The following is a 16,128-nucleotide window of genomic DNA, read 5'->3' on the forward strand; positions in this document are numbered from 1 at the left end:
ACTTCCTTGGTTACTTTAGAAAACAATTTTTATAACTTTTATAGTTACCTAGTTTGAGTGTGGATTCACACGAATGTTCATCCAATTCTCTCAAACCAAGGCTCTAATACCAACTTGTAACATCACAAAAATCATAGAAATTTAAAATTTTAAAAAACAACCCATTTTAACCACAAAGTGTTTACAAAACCAATGTTTCAAAAGTATAATCATAAACAGAGTTTTCCCAAGATCCAATATCAATAAAAACCAGAAGATGTGTACGATCACGCCTTCACTTTCCCACCATCATCTGAAGTACCTAAAACAATAAACTGAAACTATAAGCGAAAGCTTAGTGAGTTCCCCCAAAGTACCACCCCACAACATAACATATACAACATTGCATGATGGGTCCAATCAGTCATCAGACAAGAATACCCCTGCTCTAATCATTCATCGGATTGGAATGCCAATATACAACGGGTCCACTCAGTCATCAGACTGGAATACCTTCGAGTCCACTCAGTCAACAGACTAGAATACCCTCGGTCTATTGGCTCACGCATAAAGCAGTAAAGCCTCAACCAAAACATAACATGTCAACATATAACAGATAACAAAAATATTCAACAGTTAGATAATCATACAGGCAATAATCACAGGTAGTCCTACAGATCTACCAGTCTAACGCATATCAACAACTACCATATAATCATGCAGATCTACTACATACTCAGCATACCATCAATCAGTGTATAACAGGATATCAATCCAATGGGCCAACCTTGGTGCCTTCGACCCACAAGTATAATGAGGAAAACTCACCTGTCAGCCTGAAAAGATCTCTGAAAAGAACACAGCTCCGAATGTCAGCTCAACTGGTCACCTATTCATCAAATAATGACCAATCTCAAATACCACTCAAAAATAACCAAAATACCCTTAGGTCAAACTTGGTCAAAGTAAAAAAGTCAAACTTGGTCAGCACAGCTGAGTACGCTGGGTGTACTCAGCTTATACGCGGGGCATACTCAACCCTTTACCAAAATCGTGAAGTTGACGTAATACGCTCAGTGTAACAATCAGTACGGCTAGCGTACGAAGCTCTCCCGTAATCCTTCTATTAAGAGCTTATTCCCTTAATCTCTTTCATCCCATTATCATATTTGACCCTAGAGTAATGTCCTTCACCATAAAGTTTCCAACTTTATGATGTTGCATGGCTAGCAAGTGCCCAAAAGCTAAAACCCCAACTTCTTAACCCATTAAGACACCTTAACACTTCATGGAGTGAAAAGAAGGTCCAAAATCACATTTTTATCACTCAAACTACCCTAAAATGTCCAAAAGGACAGCTCATTTGGTCTAGGGTAGCTCATACCCAAAAGGACCAAAAATATAGGGCTAATAAGCAGAAACTTCTAACATAAACAAAATCTAGAGATATGATCATAAAGTTTAGAACTTTATACCTCAAAATGAAACTTATAGGTGAGGTGTTTCTGGATCTAAGTGGTCTTGATCTTCCAAGTTGGTTCTTCATTATCCTATTTGCTTCAAAGACACCAAAACACACACTTTCAAGCTTAAAGGAACACACACAAGATATTAGGGTTGTAATGGAAAAAATGAGGGCTGGAGGCTGGTGAGGGGATGAGCCTTGGTGAGTTAATGATGCTTATATAGGATCCAAACCCTAAAAAAATAGGGTTTCAGGTTCTGGCAAGTACGCCCAGCGTACGCCATGTACGCCCAACGTACGTGTGCTTCACCCAATAATTACAAAAATGTCACAATTGACCATTTTGCAACACTTTCCATACATAAGGGATAAAATGCAAATAATCTTCATACTTAGGGTTAAAATTGGAAATACCTCAACATCGGGATGTTACAGATTTCACATATGCTTTCGACACCTTCTTTCTTTCTATTTTCTTCATATGTTCTAGTCGCCACTGCACACCACCTTATTCTCTTTTTAAAAACCCTTGACACCACCCCGGAGTAGGTAAGCTTTTAACCCAGTCTGTGAATTTTTTGTTTGTTCTTTTAGCTGTTTTGTTTTGAAGAACAAGGAAAGGTACTCCATGTGTTCAATGGAATGCCCCAGATAACATGTACTTTCATTTGGTTGGTTTTTGATGTTTCGAAGAAGGTAGGTATCACTTGGTCTTTTATCTTCTTGTTGTATTTTTTTTGTTTGACAATTTTTGATGTAAAGACACTTATGTTGAGGTCACTACAAGATAATAATTTATCCCTTGACCCAAACAATTTCAAAGTACAATGGCTGAATGGAATGCCAGAAAGTCCTGAAATGGTTGTTCTCTTTATTGCTAATTACTTTGTGGTTTGTGATGTATTACCTCATTGACGTTATTCATGTTTTTTTGTTGACTTAGATTATCATTTTGACCCTTACCTTTTATGTTCATGTTCAGTTGAGTAGCTTTAAGAAGGTTTTGATGAAAGTAATGAGATGAATTCATATATTATAAAGCAAAATTATCAAGTTTTACACCTTATTTTGTTGGTCTTCCAGCTTTCTTCTTTTCCACTTCCTTTATCCCTATTTTTTATATTTGATTAAATTAGGTAGAGATGGAAGTAACCAAATTTTATTGAATACAACTCTCTTTTCATTGAATTTAGTTTTTTCTAGATTAGGGTTAGTTTGGTATGTGTATTATTTGTATATTAGGAATACTTTATCTGTTTTTTTTTTGCTTTATGTGAGCAGGAAGCTTTTCAAAGACTTCTAAAGGACCAAGTGTATTGGATATTATGTTTTATGTGAACATGAAGCTTCTTATTTGGATGCCTTTTGCTTTGTAGGGTATAATAGTCGATGGATTTTTCATCACGAGCCTTCGTCGTCTTGCAGAACATTCTCTCACTAGTGAACACTACAGGTAATGGTCTCCCTCACATTTGTATGTTTTCCGAATAATACATAATAATTAATCTTCATAATCCACATATCGTTCACCTTTTTTTAGTTATGGTTTTTTTGAATGTTTCTATTTTGATTTGATGATGTCTGGACTCTGTAACCATGATTCACTTGTGATACCCTTTGTTTCAGAAGCTCGCTAGATGAAACCTGTCAATACGAGACATTTTTTTTCCAGAAGGTTCGCATCTCTGACTATATGAATTTAACCGGATATGTATGCTTAACTCTATATTCCAGAAAAAGGGATTGATTTTAGAATGTGGGTGAAAATATATGTATTCTTGCAGGTTAAATCATAACTCAAGGAAAAATATCTTAGTTTGGTCATCAATCCATGAGGATGCCCTGTTAATATTTGTCACAACTAGCATTTTGGCTAGGAAATTCTGTCCTCATGTAAACAATAACTATTGTGAGACTTGTGCTAACACATTAGAAGTATACTTTATGGTTCCTAATGGACCATGAAAAGATAGAGTGCAAATCTCTCCATGTAACTCAAGTCTCTCCCAAATCTCTCCAAGTATGTGAAATCTCTCCCAAATCTATGAAATCTCTCCATGTATCTCAAATCTCTCCCAAATCTCCCTATGTAGTTTTTCCTTAGTCAAAAATCAACTCAAGATGAAAGGAGGAAACTTAGAAGGGAAAACCTAGTTACAAACTTTCTCATTTTGGAATTTCCCTTTTTCTTGTTTGGAAACTCCTCTCCGGCTTCAGAATTTCTTTGATCCGGAAGAACCCACCCCCCCCCCCCCCCCATCTTCGGAACCTTCAAAAATGGATTCGAAATTAATGTACTCCGGAAATCTAGCATGCTCCGGAATAATTGGTGGATTAGTGTCTAAGTCCATAACTATATTTGGTATGTACTTGACCCGACTCGGCATTGTCCATTTCGGTTGCATGGCATCGGGACAATTGGATAGACAAGATGAGGAAAAAAGGGATACTAGCGATTTATATTAATATATTATAAGTTCTAATATATTAATATATAATCATATTATTTAATTAGTATTGATCAATGATTAATTTATAATTAATTAAATGATCAAAAAGAACTAATTAAATATGGACTCTTAGATATATATGTGTAGTGGGCCAAGTTCATTTAGGTTGGGCTAAGCTTTCATGGATAGTCCATGGAGCTTTAACCCATGGATCCTATGGAAATGAAAGGTCATGGGTATTAGGGTTTAACCCTAAACCTCCACACTATATAAAGAGTCCAATGGTGCATAAAATTGGGGCTAAGAAAAATGACTAGTTCTTAGTTGTGAGGGCATAACCGATTTTATGAGATGTAAACCAAGTATCCTTTATTCCTTAGTTATTCCAAATGTTCATGGTGTTGTGTGAACCATTTGAGGTGTCACACTTGGGGCACTAGGCTCTTAAGCATCAAGGAATCAAGATACATAAAAAGGTATGTCTTCTAACTTGTTTTATTACCCAAGTATCAAAGATTGTATGCTAGATAGGGTAATACCTTGGAATAATCATATTTGCATGTATAATAGAGAAAACATAGATCCAAGGTATTTAGGGTTGCATGTACACTTAGGAGTGTTAGAATGCTCAAAACCCAACAATAATCACTCCGGACAATCTCGCTTGGAGCTCTCGTGTTCGTCCCGGAAAGTGCCGCCTCGCAGCCTCGGAAGAATTTGGGTCCGGATCAGAACTGACTCCGGAAGATTTCGTAGCTCGGTCCGGACAGGTTGCATTCGCCCTTGACTACGGAAATTCTGAATCAGCTTCAGAAATGGGGACTGTCTTAGGAACTTCCCACCCGACTCCGGAAATTGGAGACTGACTCCGGAAGTGAGGTTTGACTCCGGAATTTAAGGCTTGACTCTGGAACATTGAGTAAAGCTTCGGATCTATCAAGTCAATTCCGGAACTTGATTATATTCTTCGAAACTCACCTAAAAGGGCTTCGGAACTCATGCTTTGACTACGGAATTTGCCCTTAGGCTCCGGATTTCGAACCATGTCATCATTTCATCATTTTAAGATATATTCCTAACACATAAAATGTGAATAAGACAAAAGCCTTTGACTTTATGATGCGACATTTCATCAAGTTCCAAGGTTATCACGGATAAACATGCAATATCCACCAGGTAACCAAGCATATCTTCTCACTCCCTTATCCTCTTTGGGAGCAAACCCATTCTTTATTTTCCACCAAAAGCTTAGTCACGTTTTGTGAACTCCTAAGATGCTCCCAAGAGCATTCAAGCTCCAATCTGATTTCTTCAAAGAAATCTCCGGAATTAATGTGCTCCGGAAATCTAGCATGCTCCGGAATAATCACTCCGGACAATCTCGCTTGGAGCTCTCGTGTTCGTCCCGGAAAGTGCCGCCTCGCAGCCTCGGAAGAATTTGGGTCCGGATCAGAACTGACTCCGGAAGATTTCGCAGCTCAGTCCGGAAAGGTTTCATTCGCCCTTGACTACGGAAATTCTGAATCAGCTCCGGAAATGGGGATTGTCTTTGGAACTTCCCACCCGACTCCGAAAATTGGAGACTGACTCCGGAAGTGAGGTTTGACTCTGGAATTTAAGGTTTGACTCCGGAACATTGAGTAAAGCTTCGGATCTATCAAGTCAATTCCGGAACTTGATTATATTCTTCAGAACACACCTAAAAGGGCTTCAGAACTCATGCTTTGACTCTAGAATTTGCCCTTAGGCTCCGGATTTCGAACCATGTCATCATTTTAAGATATATTCCTAACACATAAAATGTGAACAAGACAAAAGCCTTTGACTTTATGATGCGACATTTCATCAAGTTCCAAGGTTATCACGGATAAACATGCAATATCCACCAGGTAACCAAGCACATCTTCTCACTCCCTTATCCTCTTTGGGAGCAAACCCATTCTTTATTTTCCACCAAAATCTTAGTCACGTTCTGTGAACTCCTAAGATGCTCCCAAGAGCATTCAAGCTCCAATCTGATTTCTTCAAAGAAATCTCCAAAAATTCTTGTAAGTATCCCCTAATTTGCTAAGTGATTCTTCACATTAATATGTTAATATCACCATATTTACACATAAAATTATGTGTTAATATTCTTAGGAAATCCTCAAGTTTAAATAGTTTATCAAACTCTCCAAGGGTTAGAACTTGGAAACTTCTCAACATCTCTTCAAATCACCCACAAAACTAACTCAAGGTGAGCTTCATACCCCTACTTTTTCGAGATTTCTATTGTTTTTGGGGGAGAATACAAGTCAAAGTCTTGTGTAAATCATGATTTATTTGTTTATTGTGTATGCATGCCACCTTACATGTGTTTAGGTATGAGAACTCTTATAAATAGTCCAAAGACTCGAGATTTTGGTTAAGTCTCAAGAGTTTGGATTATATCTCACAAATCACGTTTGGAATCAAGAACTAGTATGTTACCAAGTATAAGTCACGAAATTTTTATAACAACAACTATAAGGATTTGCTTTAATATTTTCTTAAACAAGTTGTTGGACAAAATATTTTGGAAAATGATTAAAGTATGGAAATATTAATATTTTAGATCATTTTTGGCCAAACATAAATACAAGGGTTATCTTGGAATATTATGTCATACTCATGACTTTTTACCAGATTAACAAACTATTTGTGATTGTTTATAAATATTTAATATAAATAATTTTATCAAGGAAAATATACGAAAACAGAGTTTTCATGACAAAAATATTTGCATGTCAAAAACTGTTGTCGTAAAACCTCCAAGAACATAAGTAATGTTCTATATGTCATAAAACAGAAAATGTGTGTAATAACCTGCAGTTATAAATTTACACAAATTATAACTTGACACTTTTTCTCTTGACTAAAATGGCTTATTTTTCAATAAACGAAAAGGAACGAACACGAGCACCCAGTTAACGAGCACAATCAACGATATGGAACGAGAACGATATTTCTATTCAATGAGTACGAATTTCATTATTTATCTAACAAATAATGGATCTTTAACAATTGCTCAAAAGGTTGTTAATATTCTAGTCAGACAAATCTCAAAAGTACCTAAATATAAAAATATTAGTGTACGTCTAAAGTCTTGTAAGGAGTTATAGCCAGAGTCTCCTGGAGGGAGAGCGGGAATTTGTGTATAGATCTATACGGGGTTGACACCCCGCACCTTCGTTGTTCGCTACAACTAGACAGGCCGGTCTAGGGTGACAAATGTCTTTTCCAAAACGAGGGCGCCTGAGAAACGTCAAAACAGGCACTCCGTCAGATTAATATGGTTATAACGACTCACTATAATATGTTATGTTATCTAGAAATTTATGCAAGGAAAAACATCATAAATAAATTTTGGCACGTTGTGTTGACTGTCCTATACATGATAGGTGATGGTCCGCATTTGTTGCATTGACCGTCCTTTTCATCACGTAGAATGTCCACAATTGCCATGTTGATTCTTTCTCCCAACAAGTATAGAGTCTAAATACTGCTATTTACAAATTAAAAAGCGTAGGACTCTATGGAAAACGTTTGTAAACGATTTTGAAAACGATAAACTAACCCACACATATACACAGTGGAAAATAGAACTTACGAACATTTTATAGCAGAAAATATAGGATTTTCCGGAGAAAACGATTTTCTACGATTTCAATAACGATAAACTAGAACGCACACTCAATTTTACTCGATAAGAAGAACAAGATTTTCAACCATATTCTCTTTTTGAAAATAAGGGATTTTCTGGAAATGGTTGACTACTACTATCCAAAAGAACTATTCTCGAACACAGCTCGCCTTTATAAATTTCACTACTTTTCAAAATCATTCCTTAGAAGGATGAACGAAAGTAACGACATGCACACATATATCCATGATTTTCAAAGCAAGGCTTCAAACGATTTCATAGAAAATATTGGATTTTTTGAAAGTATAATAAGAACGATTCTAAACAAGTGGAAACGATTTTATACAAAAATGTTTATGAACTCACCAACTTTTTAGTTGACGCTTTTCAAAACGACTTGTATTCTCAGGGATCTAGTAAGCAGGTAACAAGGGACGCGAAGCCAGGACTACTTAGCTGTAGTTTCGAATATTCTGCTTATGTCTCTTTTGTGTAATTCGAAGGACAAATACAATATGTAAACAATGTAAGTTTGTTATCTCAATGTATGATGTTTGGATTGCTCTGTTTCATTTATATTCAATTGTTATGATACTGCACAATGTAGTCATCCGCCTCCGGACGTTTCCGCCGTCTGGTCCGGGGTGTGACAATATTATAGATGATAATGGTGTTGTTGCTCTGGTGCAAACTATAAAAGGTAGGAAATCTAAACAGTATGCCAAGTGATGGGACATGTAGAACTTTGTAGTCAAAAAATCTAGAGAGGTTTTCTCCTTTTCACTAAGCTGACTACATGTTGGAATCATTGATTTTCTCTTTGTTCTTGATGTCATTTGAGTTATGATACAAGGATTTAATCGACGAGGCATCGCATGCATCAAAAGTGCTAACTGACAGATGGAAACATGTTGTAGATGAAACAATCCTGGAAAAGGTCGGCTAACTTAAAAAAACAAATCAATTAAAATGGTATGTGAAACGGGAACCCATTCTAGATTTCCACCCCTCAAAATTTTGACTTTTTTCTTATACTATTTGAAATTTTTCAAAAGGAGGTTCGTAGTAAATGAGCTTAAAGTTTCAGTTGAGTACCTTTTCAAAAACAAAATGTTGCAACTTTACTTTTAATAATAGTATGGGCAGCATACTTTAACTTTTACCTACTATAGAAAAATTCTTACAATTATTTACACCACAACACACTCATTTTGTTCATCAATCAATGTGCATTATTCTACCCATGTATGACGTTTTCGTGTGTATTTGTCACATATTTGTTTCTATATGCTTTGTAGGGATCCACTTTCGAGCACCAATGAAGATGTATGATGACGATAAGGGTATAGATCGACTTTTTGAGGTTATTGTTCGTTATTTTTCATTTCATTTTTTAACCCTTTTTTTCCCAAACCCTAATCTCATCATCACTAACTACATCTAAAGAGAGAGCCGCATAGAAGGTCCTTCACACACATACACAACAAGGGGGCTCTCCCCTGTTCATTATTGTTTTTTTCTTTTATACAAATAACTGGAGACGGAGAGGGAGTGGACTCGAAAATGGGAAGAGGTGAAAAAAATTTGTGTTCTTTTCTTTTCTTTTCTATCCTGATATGTTAGCCTTTTACCTTTCTCATGTTTTTCGATTTGATGTGCATTGTTTCTTTCATGGGGGTTTCATTCTATTGGGGTTGTTGGGGATATTCTAAATTTATCATATATAAATTTTAAAGAAGCAAACCTTTGCATTTGGCTGCAAGTCAAATACATCTACAATGTGTTCATTTACATCAACAAAAATATACTGAGAAAAGAAAAAAAAAGTAATATTAAATACTCCGTTGTGAGATTTATGTGAAACTATTGTAGGAGATGAACAAAATAACATAATTGAAATAAAATGTGTTATTTGTTTAACTTAATTGGTAATTGTTGTATCAAGCAATAAGAGGTGCTATTTGTTTTACTTAATTTGCAGTTGTTTTACACCGATTTAAAGAGAGTTCATGTAGCACCATAATATTAGAGAATGGTGTATTAAATAATATTGACATTATTTACAACAATATCAAACTAAATAATATTAAATTCACATGAAACCATGAAACCTTTAATTATCTCTTTATTAAACCTAATTCTTTCATCCAATAGACTTTTAAAAATGGAAATTAAAATTATATATTTTGTTAAAAAACAATTTTTATCACCTCTTTAGTTCATTTGTTAATAATAAACTAGGGAAGAGGCCGTGCGTTGCACGAGTCAAATATTTTGAATTTTTTACGCATAGTAAAAGTGTACTTACATTTGTATACACATAATTGCAAACATCTTTACAAAACATTTCTTATAATAGCAAAGTACTTGTATTTCCTTACATAAAATATGAGTTATGTTATACAACCCTCACACCGATTTCATAGCATCCTATGACCTTTGAAGTAACGGGATCTACAACCGAATCTGCTGAGCCCCTTATAAAAGTTGTTACTTCTTCATGCAAGTCATGGAAAATATCAACAACAAATCTTCAGAATTGGATGCAAACTTTTGTTAGACTTTTAGCTAATGACATTACATCAGCAAGACTAAAGAACAAAAGTATGTTGTATTAGCATGCTACAGTAAATCTGAGGTCCTAATATTTTAATTTTCTGCAAAAAATCTAGCTGACCAAATTGCAATGTGAAATATGCAAAGCCTGACCAAATTAAAATCTACAACTATGGACACATCGAGTACTTTTTGTTTTCGTGTTCGAAGGCTCGAACACAGGTTCTAAGTGTTCGACTTCATGGAGATTAGCAATCCAAATCCAATTTTAACAGGTCTTCCAGTGATTAATGAAATTAGGAGTTCTTTATCTCTAATTATGTCCATATACAACATGTATCAACCCTAAAAACGCCAAACATGGTCCCAGATCCGAACAATACTCTTCCATTTCTTCAAAATCGTTTCGTTCTTGTAGTTAGGGGGTTTTGATAGCAAGCCGATTTGAGAACATGAGGAATTGTATGATACTAACATGTCGTGTTCCATGATTACGAAAATATTTCCAATCAATTTGCTACTTCAAGGAGTTTACAGCACACGTACTTACGTGATGAAAACAGACAAATCAGATACCAAATCACATTGTAAACTTATTTCTATATACTTTCGTATATAATTGCTGCAATTCATGTGATTACTAGGCTTCACCTACAAACAAACACACATAAACATAGATAAGGAGAGGAATAGAGAAATACGGACCAGCAATTCCAACAGACTGCTTGCAAATCTCGAGCGTTTAAGGGGAAACCAACGTCGATTTTCGAAGAACACAAACCTGGATCAGGATTTACTTGGTGATGTGAGAGCTCCTACCATCCATATGATCAAAAACAAAATAAAATTATATCAAATTAATAATCAAAACCAATCAAATTCCTATAATTACAGAAACGGAAGACTGGGGTTTAGGGCTTAAAAAGAGATCAAAAGAGAGGTTCGGGGCTTAAAATCGTCGATCACCTTGAGTGTAGAAAAATCTTTTGGCTTTTGACCGGTCGTTTGTTAGAAATCGAAGCCCTAATCGAACAGACAAGTAAACCCTACCCTTGGAGGGGCGTCGGGACGACGGATAGCTTTTCCGATATTTTGTGCTAGTGATTCCTATACAGACATCGTCGGCCGAAGGCTATGTGTGGAAGGAAAAAAGAGATGCAGCTGTAGAAGGAAGAATGTGGAAGGTCGTAAGAATTAAAGCGGTGAGGATAATTAAAGGGGACGGTACTTGTGTAGGCATCTTATTGGAGATGAAAACGGTGGAGAAGAAGAGTCTGTTGGAGTTATCTGAAATGGGTATTATCTCATAGATAAATGTATTTTGAATGTATAGATTAGTCTTATCTTATTAGTTTGCTTTGGTTTCTGATAAGGTCACATATATATATATATATATATATATATATATATATATATATATATATATATATATATATATATTAATGAAATGATCCGATTTTTGAGTCTTCAATCTTCACTTGTGTCAATTGTTTCATGGTATCAAAGCAGGTTTGAAATATAACCTTGTGCCATGACTAAATCGGGAGAAGAACCCTCTGGAGCGAATGCTTCTCAGAAAATCAAAGCCAACTCGCTGTTTTACCTTGGTCCCCAAGATTGACCAGGGGATTTTATCACGCCGACTAGGCTTCGAGGAGACAATTACGATGACTGGGCTGGTGACATCCAGATGGCCTTGGAAGCACAAAGAAAGTTCGGGTTTCTTGATGGGACGATTACTGAAAGGGTGCCACCTGTTACAGAAGCTGATTGGAATACAATTAATGCAATGTTAGTATCCTAGATTATGAACACAATTGATCCAGAGGTCAAGTGTTCCTTGTCTAAACATCGTGATGCAAAGAAGTTGTGGGAGACTTTGAAATCGCGATATGTTGTGGTCAATGGACCACGAATTCAGCAGCTGAAGTCATTGATCGCCAAGTGTGAACAGGGCAAAAATATGCCAGTTTCTGAGTATTTCGGAAAATTGACTGGATTGTAGGAAGAATTGCATAAACATGAACCTCTTATTGACTGCTCCTGTTGTGATGCATGTACATCCGGATCTAAACATGAAGAAAGAAGAGAAACTGATATGCTTCACAAATTTCTTATGGGGTTGAACACTGACCTTTTCTCCACTCTTCGCACTAGTATCTTGTCACAGGATCCACTTCCATCTCTTGATAAGGCATATCAGCTTGTGATTCAAGATGAGAGGGCGAGGACTGCTCATGTAGTGGTAGAAGATAAACCCGCGGATGTGTTAGGGTTTAGGGTTTGAGCAACTTCAAGCAAAGGAAGAGGAGGTCGTTTAGAGAAGGTGGACAAATCATCCTTGCATTGCTCCCATTGCAAGAGATCTGGTCATGATTCGAGTTCCTGTTTCAAACTGGTCGGATATCCGGAGTGGTGGGAGGACAGAAGTAAAAGTGATGGAGGGAGTAAAGGTGGCGGTCGTTCAGGCGGACGAGGAAGGGGTTCTCATCGGGCCCACTCCATCTCTATTGGACAACAACTTGGGCCTACTCAGAATATTGGGTCAGGCCAGGCGCATACAACAGGAACACCTTTATTGTTCACTGCTGAACAGTGGAAGGCTCTAACAGGTTTAATGAGTACTTCTAAAATTCCTGAAGAAAAATTGAACGGTACGTTTCAAAAACGACTTTGGATTATTGATTTTGGGGCAACCCATCATGTCACTGGTGATGTTGCTTGGTTACATAATACACGACAGGTTCCAAAAACTCTTGTAGGATTGCCTAATGGAAAGAAGGTCATAGCTACTCATGAGGGTAGTGTCAAATTATCTGACAAAATCACACTCAAAAGTGTACTCTTAGTTCCTCGTTTGAATTGTAACTTGATTTCGGTGTCACAATTAAATGATGATATGAGATGTGTTACTCAATTTGATTCTCATATGTGTGCTATACAGGACCTGTCGAGGAAGCTGATTGGAGCGGGTGTTAGACGGGACAGACTGTATTTCTTTGGAAAAGGAGAACCTATTCATCGTGTTGCGGTCAATGGAGCTTCATCAATATTGGAATTGTGGCACAAACGAATGGGTCATACTTCAGAAAAAGTGGTGAAATCCCTCCTTAAGTGATATAAGGGGTAGTTTGAATAAAGCCTGTGAAGTGTGTTTTCGGGATAAACATTCTAGAGATAAATTTTCTTTAAGTAATAATAAAACCAATCGAATTTTTGAGAAAATATATTTTGATTTGTGGGGTCCTTATAAATACCCTTCTAGTTGTGGAGCGCGATATTTCTTAACCTTAGTAGATGATTACACTCGGGGTGTTTGGATTTATCTTATGGTTGATTAAACTGAAGTTTTTCAAACGTTCATGACCTTTGTTGCTATGATTGATAGACAATTTTCTAAAAAGATTAATATTGTTCAAAGTGACAATGGAACTGAATTCAATTGTTTACTGGATTATTTTACTACTAAAGGGATTATTTTTCAAACCTCGTGTATTGGTATACCCCAACAAAATGGTCGTGTTGAAAGAAAACACAAACACCTTTTAAATGTTGGCCGTGCCCTAATGTTTCAAGCTCATTTTCCAGTCACTTTTTGGGGAGAATGTGTGCTCACCGCTTCTCATTTAATCAATCGTACACCATCTCCTCTATTAGATAATAAAACCCCTTTTGAAATTTTATATGGTAACGCTCCGTCCTATTCTACAATCAAAACATTTGGGTGTCTTTGCTTTGCACACAATCAAAAAGCTAAGGGTGATAAATTTGCCAGTCGAAGTCGTAAATGCATGTTTGTGGGATATCCGTTTGGTAAGAAAGGGTGGAAGCTATACGATCTTGATACCAAAACATTCTTTGTTTCAAGAGATGTCAAATTTTTTGAAGACATTTTTCCCTATGTTGACATTAATCTACAAACTCAACCAAACACACCTACACTAAATGAGTTACCTGATTATTTCGAACCGGAGGACATAACTTCCGATCAGTCCACTGTTGAGTCACATCCCACTTCGGAACAGCTCACTCCGGAACAGTCTTCTCTTGGACAACCCATCCCGGAACAACCTCATAATGCATCATCACTGCCATCTCCTACTGCCGCAACTGAAGATCAACTTGGTAGGGGCCATCGTGAAAAATTTCCATCGGTTCTCCTTCGCGACTTCATATCTCATACGCGTACTGTCCCGTCTCGCTCACACCCGACTTCATTAGTTTCCTCAGGTAATCCCTATCCTATAGCTCATTAGATTACTTGTGGTAAATTTTCTCGCAAATATCAGCATTTTTAGCCGCCATTGTTGCTGGTCAAGAACCCCGTTCGTTTAAATTAGCAATGAAATCTGATGTTTGGCAAAAATCAATGCAAGAGGAAATACGAGCACTTCAAGACAATGGTACTTGGACCTTGACAGCTTTACCCCCAGGAAAGAACGCGCTTGGCAGTCAATGGGTCTACAAAATCAAATATCTCTCTACAGGTGAAATTGAGAGGTATAAATCATGACTGGTGGTGTTTGGGAATCATCAAAAGGCAGGAATCGATTATAATGAGACAATTGCACCTGTGGCTAAAATGACCACCGTGCGCGTGTTTCTTGTTGTAGCAGCCGCCAAAAATTTGGAGCTCCATCAAATGGATGTTCATAACGCTTTCTTACACGGTGATTTGACTGAAGAGGTGTACATGCGACTTCCACCCGGATTCAGGTGCTCTAACCCCAATCTTGTGTGTCGATTACGCAAGTCTCTTTATGGGCTCAAACAAGCTCCACGCTGCTGGTTTGCTAAACTTGTTCGATCTCTTAAAGATTATGGTTTCCGCCAATCATATTCAGATTACTCTTTGTTTACCTACACACGGGGCTCTATTCAAATTAATGTCCTGGTTTATGTTGATGTTTTAATTATTTTAGGAAATGACTCTAGTGCCATCATATCTTTCAAAACATATCTTCATAAGTGTTTTCACATGAAAGATCTTGGAGCTTTGAAGTATTTCTTGGGAATTGAAGTGGCAAGAAGCCCCAAAGGGTTATTTCTTTGTCAACGCAAGTACACACTTGATATCATAAAAGAAGTCGGTGTCTTGGGTGCCAAACCTACTGGATTCCCGATGGAACAAAATCACAAACTTGGGCTTGTTGGTGGAGCATTGTTATCTGATCCAGAAGCCTATCGTCGGTTGGTGGGAAGACTTATTTATTTGGCTGTTACACGGCCTGATCTTGGTTATTCGGTTCATATACTTTCCCAGTTTATGCAAGCTCCCCGTACGGAACATTGGAAGGCGGCACTTCGTGTGGTTAAGTATCTCAAAGGAACTCCAGGACGTGGCATACTCTTGAGTTCTGATAGTAAACTAGTTTTAGAAGGATAGTGTGACTCCGATTGGGCTGCTTTCCCTATTACTCGTCGTTCTTTGACCGGATGGATTGTCTATGTTGGGCACTCGCCTATAGCATGGAAAACTAAGAAGCAACATATTGTCCCACGCTCTTCCGCAGAAGCCGAGTATCGATCTATGGCAGCCATTACATGTGAATTTAAATGGCTTAAAAATTTTCTCTTAAGCTTGGGAGTTTGTCATTCCCAACCTATTAAGCTTCATTGTGATAATCAAGCTGCCTTACATTTGGCAGACAATCCTGTCTTTCATGAACGAACAAAACATATTGAAGTCGATTGTCATTTTGTGCGTGATGCGATTACTGATGGACTGGTGTCTCCTACGTATGTGCATACTTTTGAACAATTGGCGGATGTTCTAACCAGGGCTCTTAGAAAAACACAATTTGATCACATTATTGACAAGTTGGCCATTTTTGATCCCCATGCTCCAACTTGAGAGGGGGTGTTGGAGTTATCCCGAATTGGGTATTATCTCATAGATAAATGTATTTTGAATGTATACATTAGTCTTATCTTATTCGTTTGCTTTGGTTTCTGATAAGGTATCACAGATGTATATATATACATATATAGCGATTAATGAAAGGATCAGATTTTTG

The 16,128-nt window shown here is 37.0% G+C and overlaps 1 protein-coding gene and 1 long non-coding RNA gene across 2 annotated transcripts; one reads left to right on the plus strand and one right to left on the minus strand.

Moving 5' to 3' along the window:
- Positions 1-9,811: 9,811 nt before the first annotated feature.
- On the minus strand, positions 9,812-11,451 carry LOC145110805 (uncharacterized). Its single transcript, XR_013710051.1, has 2 exons — positions 11,078-11,451; positions 9,812-10,926 (listed from the first exon to the last, which is right to left on the minus strand). It is a non-coding gene; the product is annotated as an uncharacterized LOC145110805 (long non-coding RNA).
- Positions 11,452-11,801: 350 nt separating this feature from the next.
- On the plus strand, positions 11,802-13,229 carry LOC145113186 (uncharacterized). The gene is made up of 4 exons (XM_079049306.1): positions 11,802-11,906; positions 12,117-12,356; positions 12,474-12,950; positions 13,056-13,229. Exons 1-4 carry the CDS (start codon positions 11,802-11,804, stop codon positions 13,227-13,229), a joined length of 996 nt encoding a protein of 331 aa, XP_078905432.1.
- The last annotated feature ends 2,899 nt before the right edge of the window (positions 13,230-16,128 follow it).

This window comes from Lactuca virosa, chromosome 5 (assembly GCF_052849685.1).
Source record: "Lactuca virosa cultivar CGN04683 chromosome 5, Lactuca_virosa_CGN04683_v6, whole genome shotgun sequence".
In the NCBI taxonomy this organism is placed as follows: domain Eukaryota; kingdom Viridiplantae; phylum Streptophyta; class Magnoliopsida; order Asterales; family Asteraceae; genus Lactuca; species Lactuca virosa.

Excerpts from the sequence above, each read along its gene's own strand:
- LOC145113186 (XM_079049306.1), top strand. The coding sequence starts at position 11,802 with ATGGCCTTGGAAGCACAAAGAAAGTTCGGGTTTCTTGATGGGACGATT. Across the intron at positions 12,357-12,473 it reads CGAGGACTGCTCATGTAGTG|AGATCTGGTCATGATTCGAG; the intron begins GTAGAAGATAAA and ends TCCCATTGCAAG. Across the intron at positions 12,951-13,055 it reads ACAAAATCACACTCAAAAGT|GACCTGTCGAGGAAGCTGAT; the intron begins GTACTCTTAGTT and ends TGTGCTATACAG.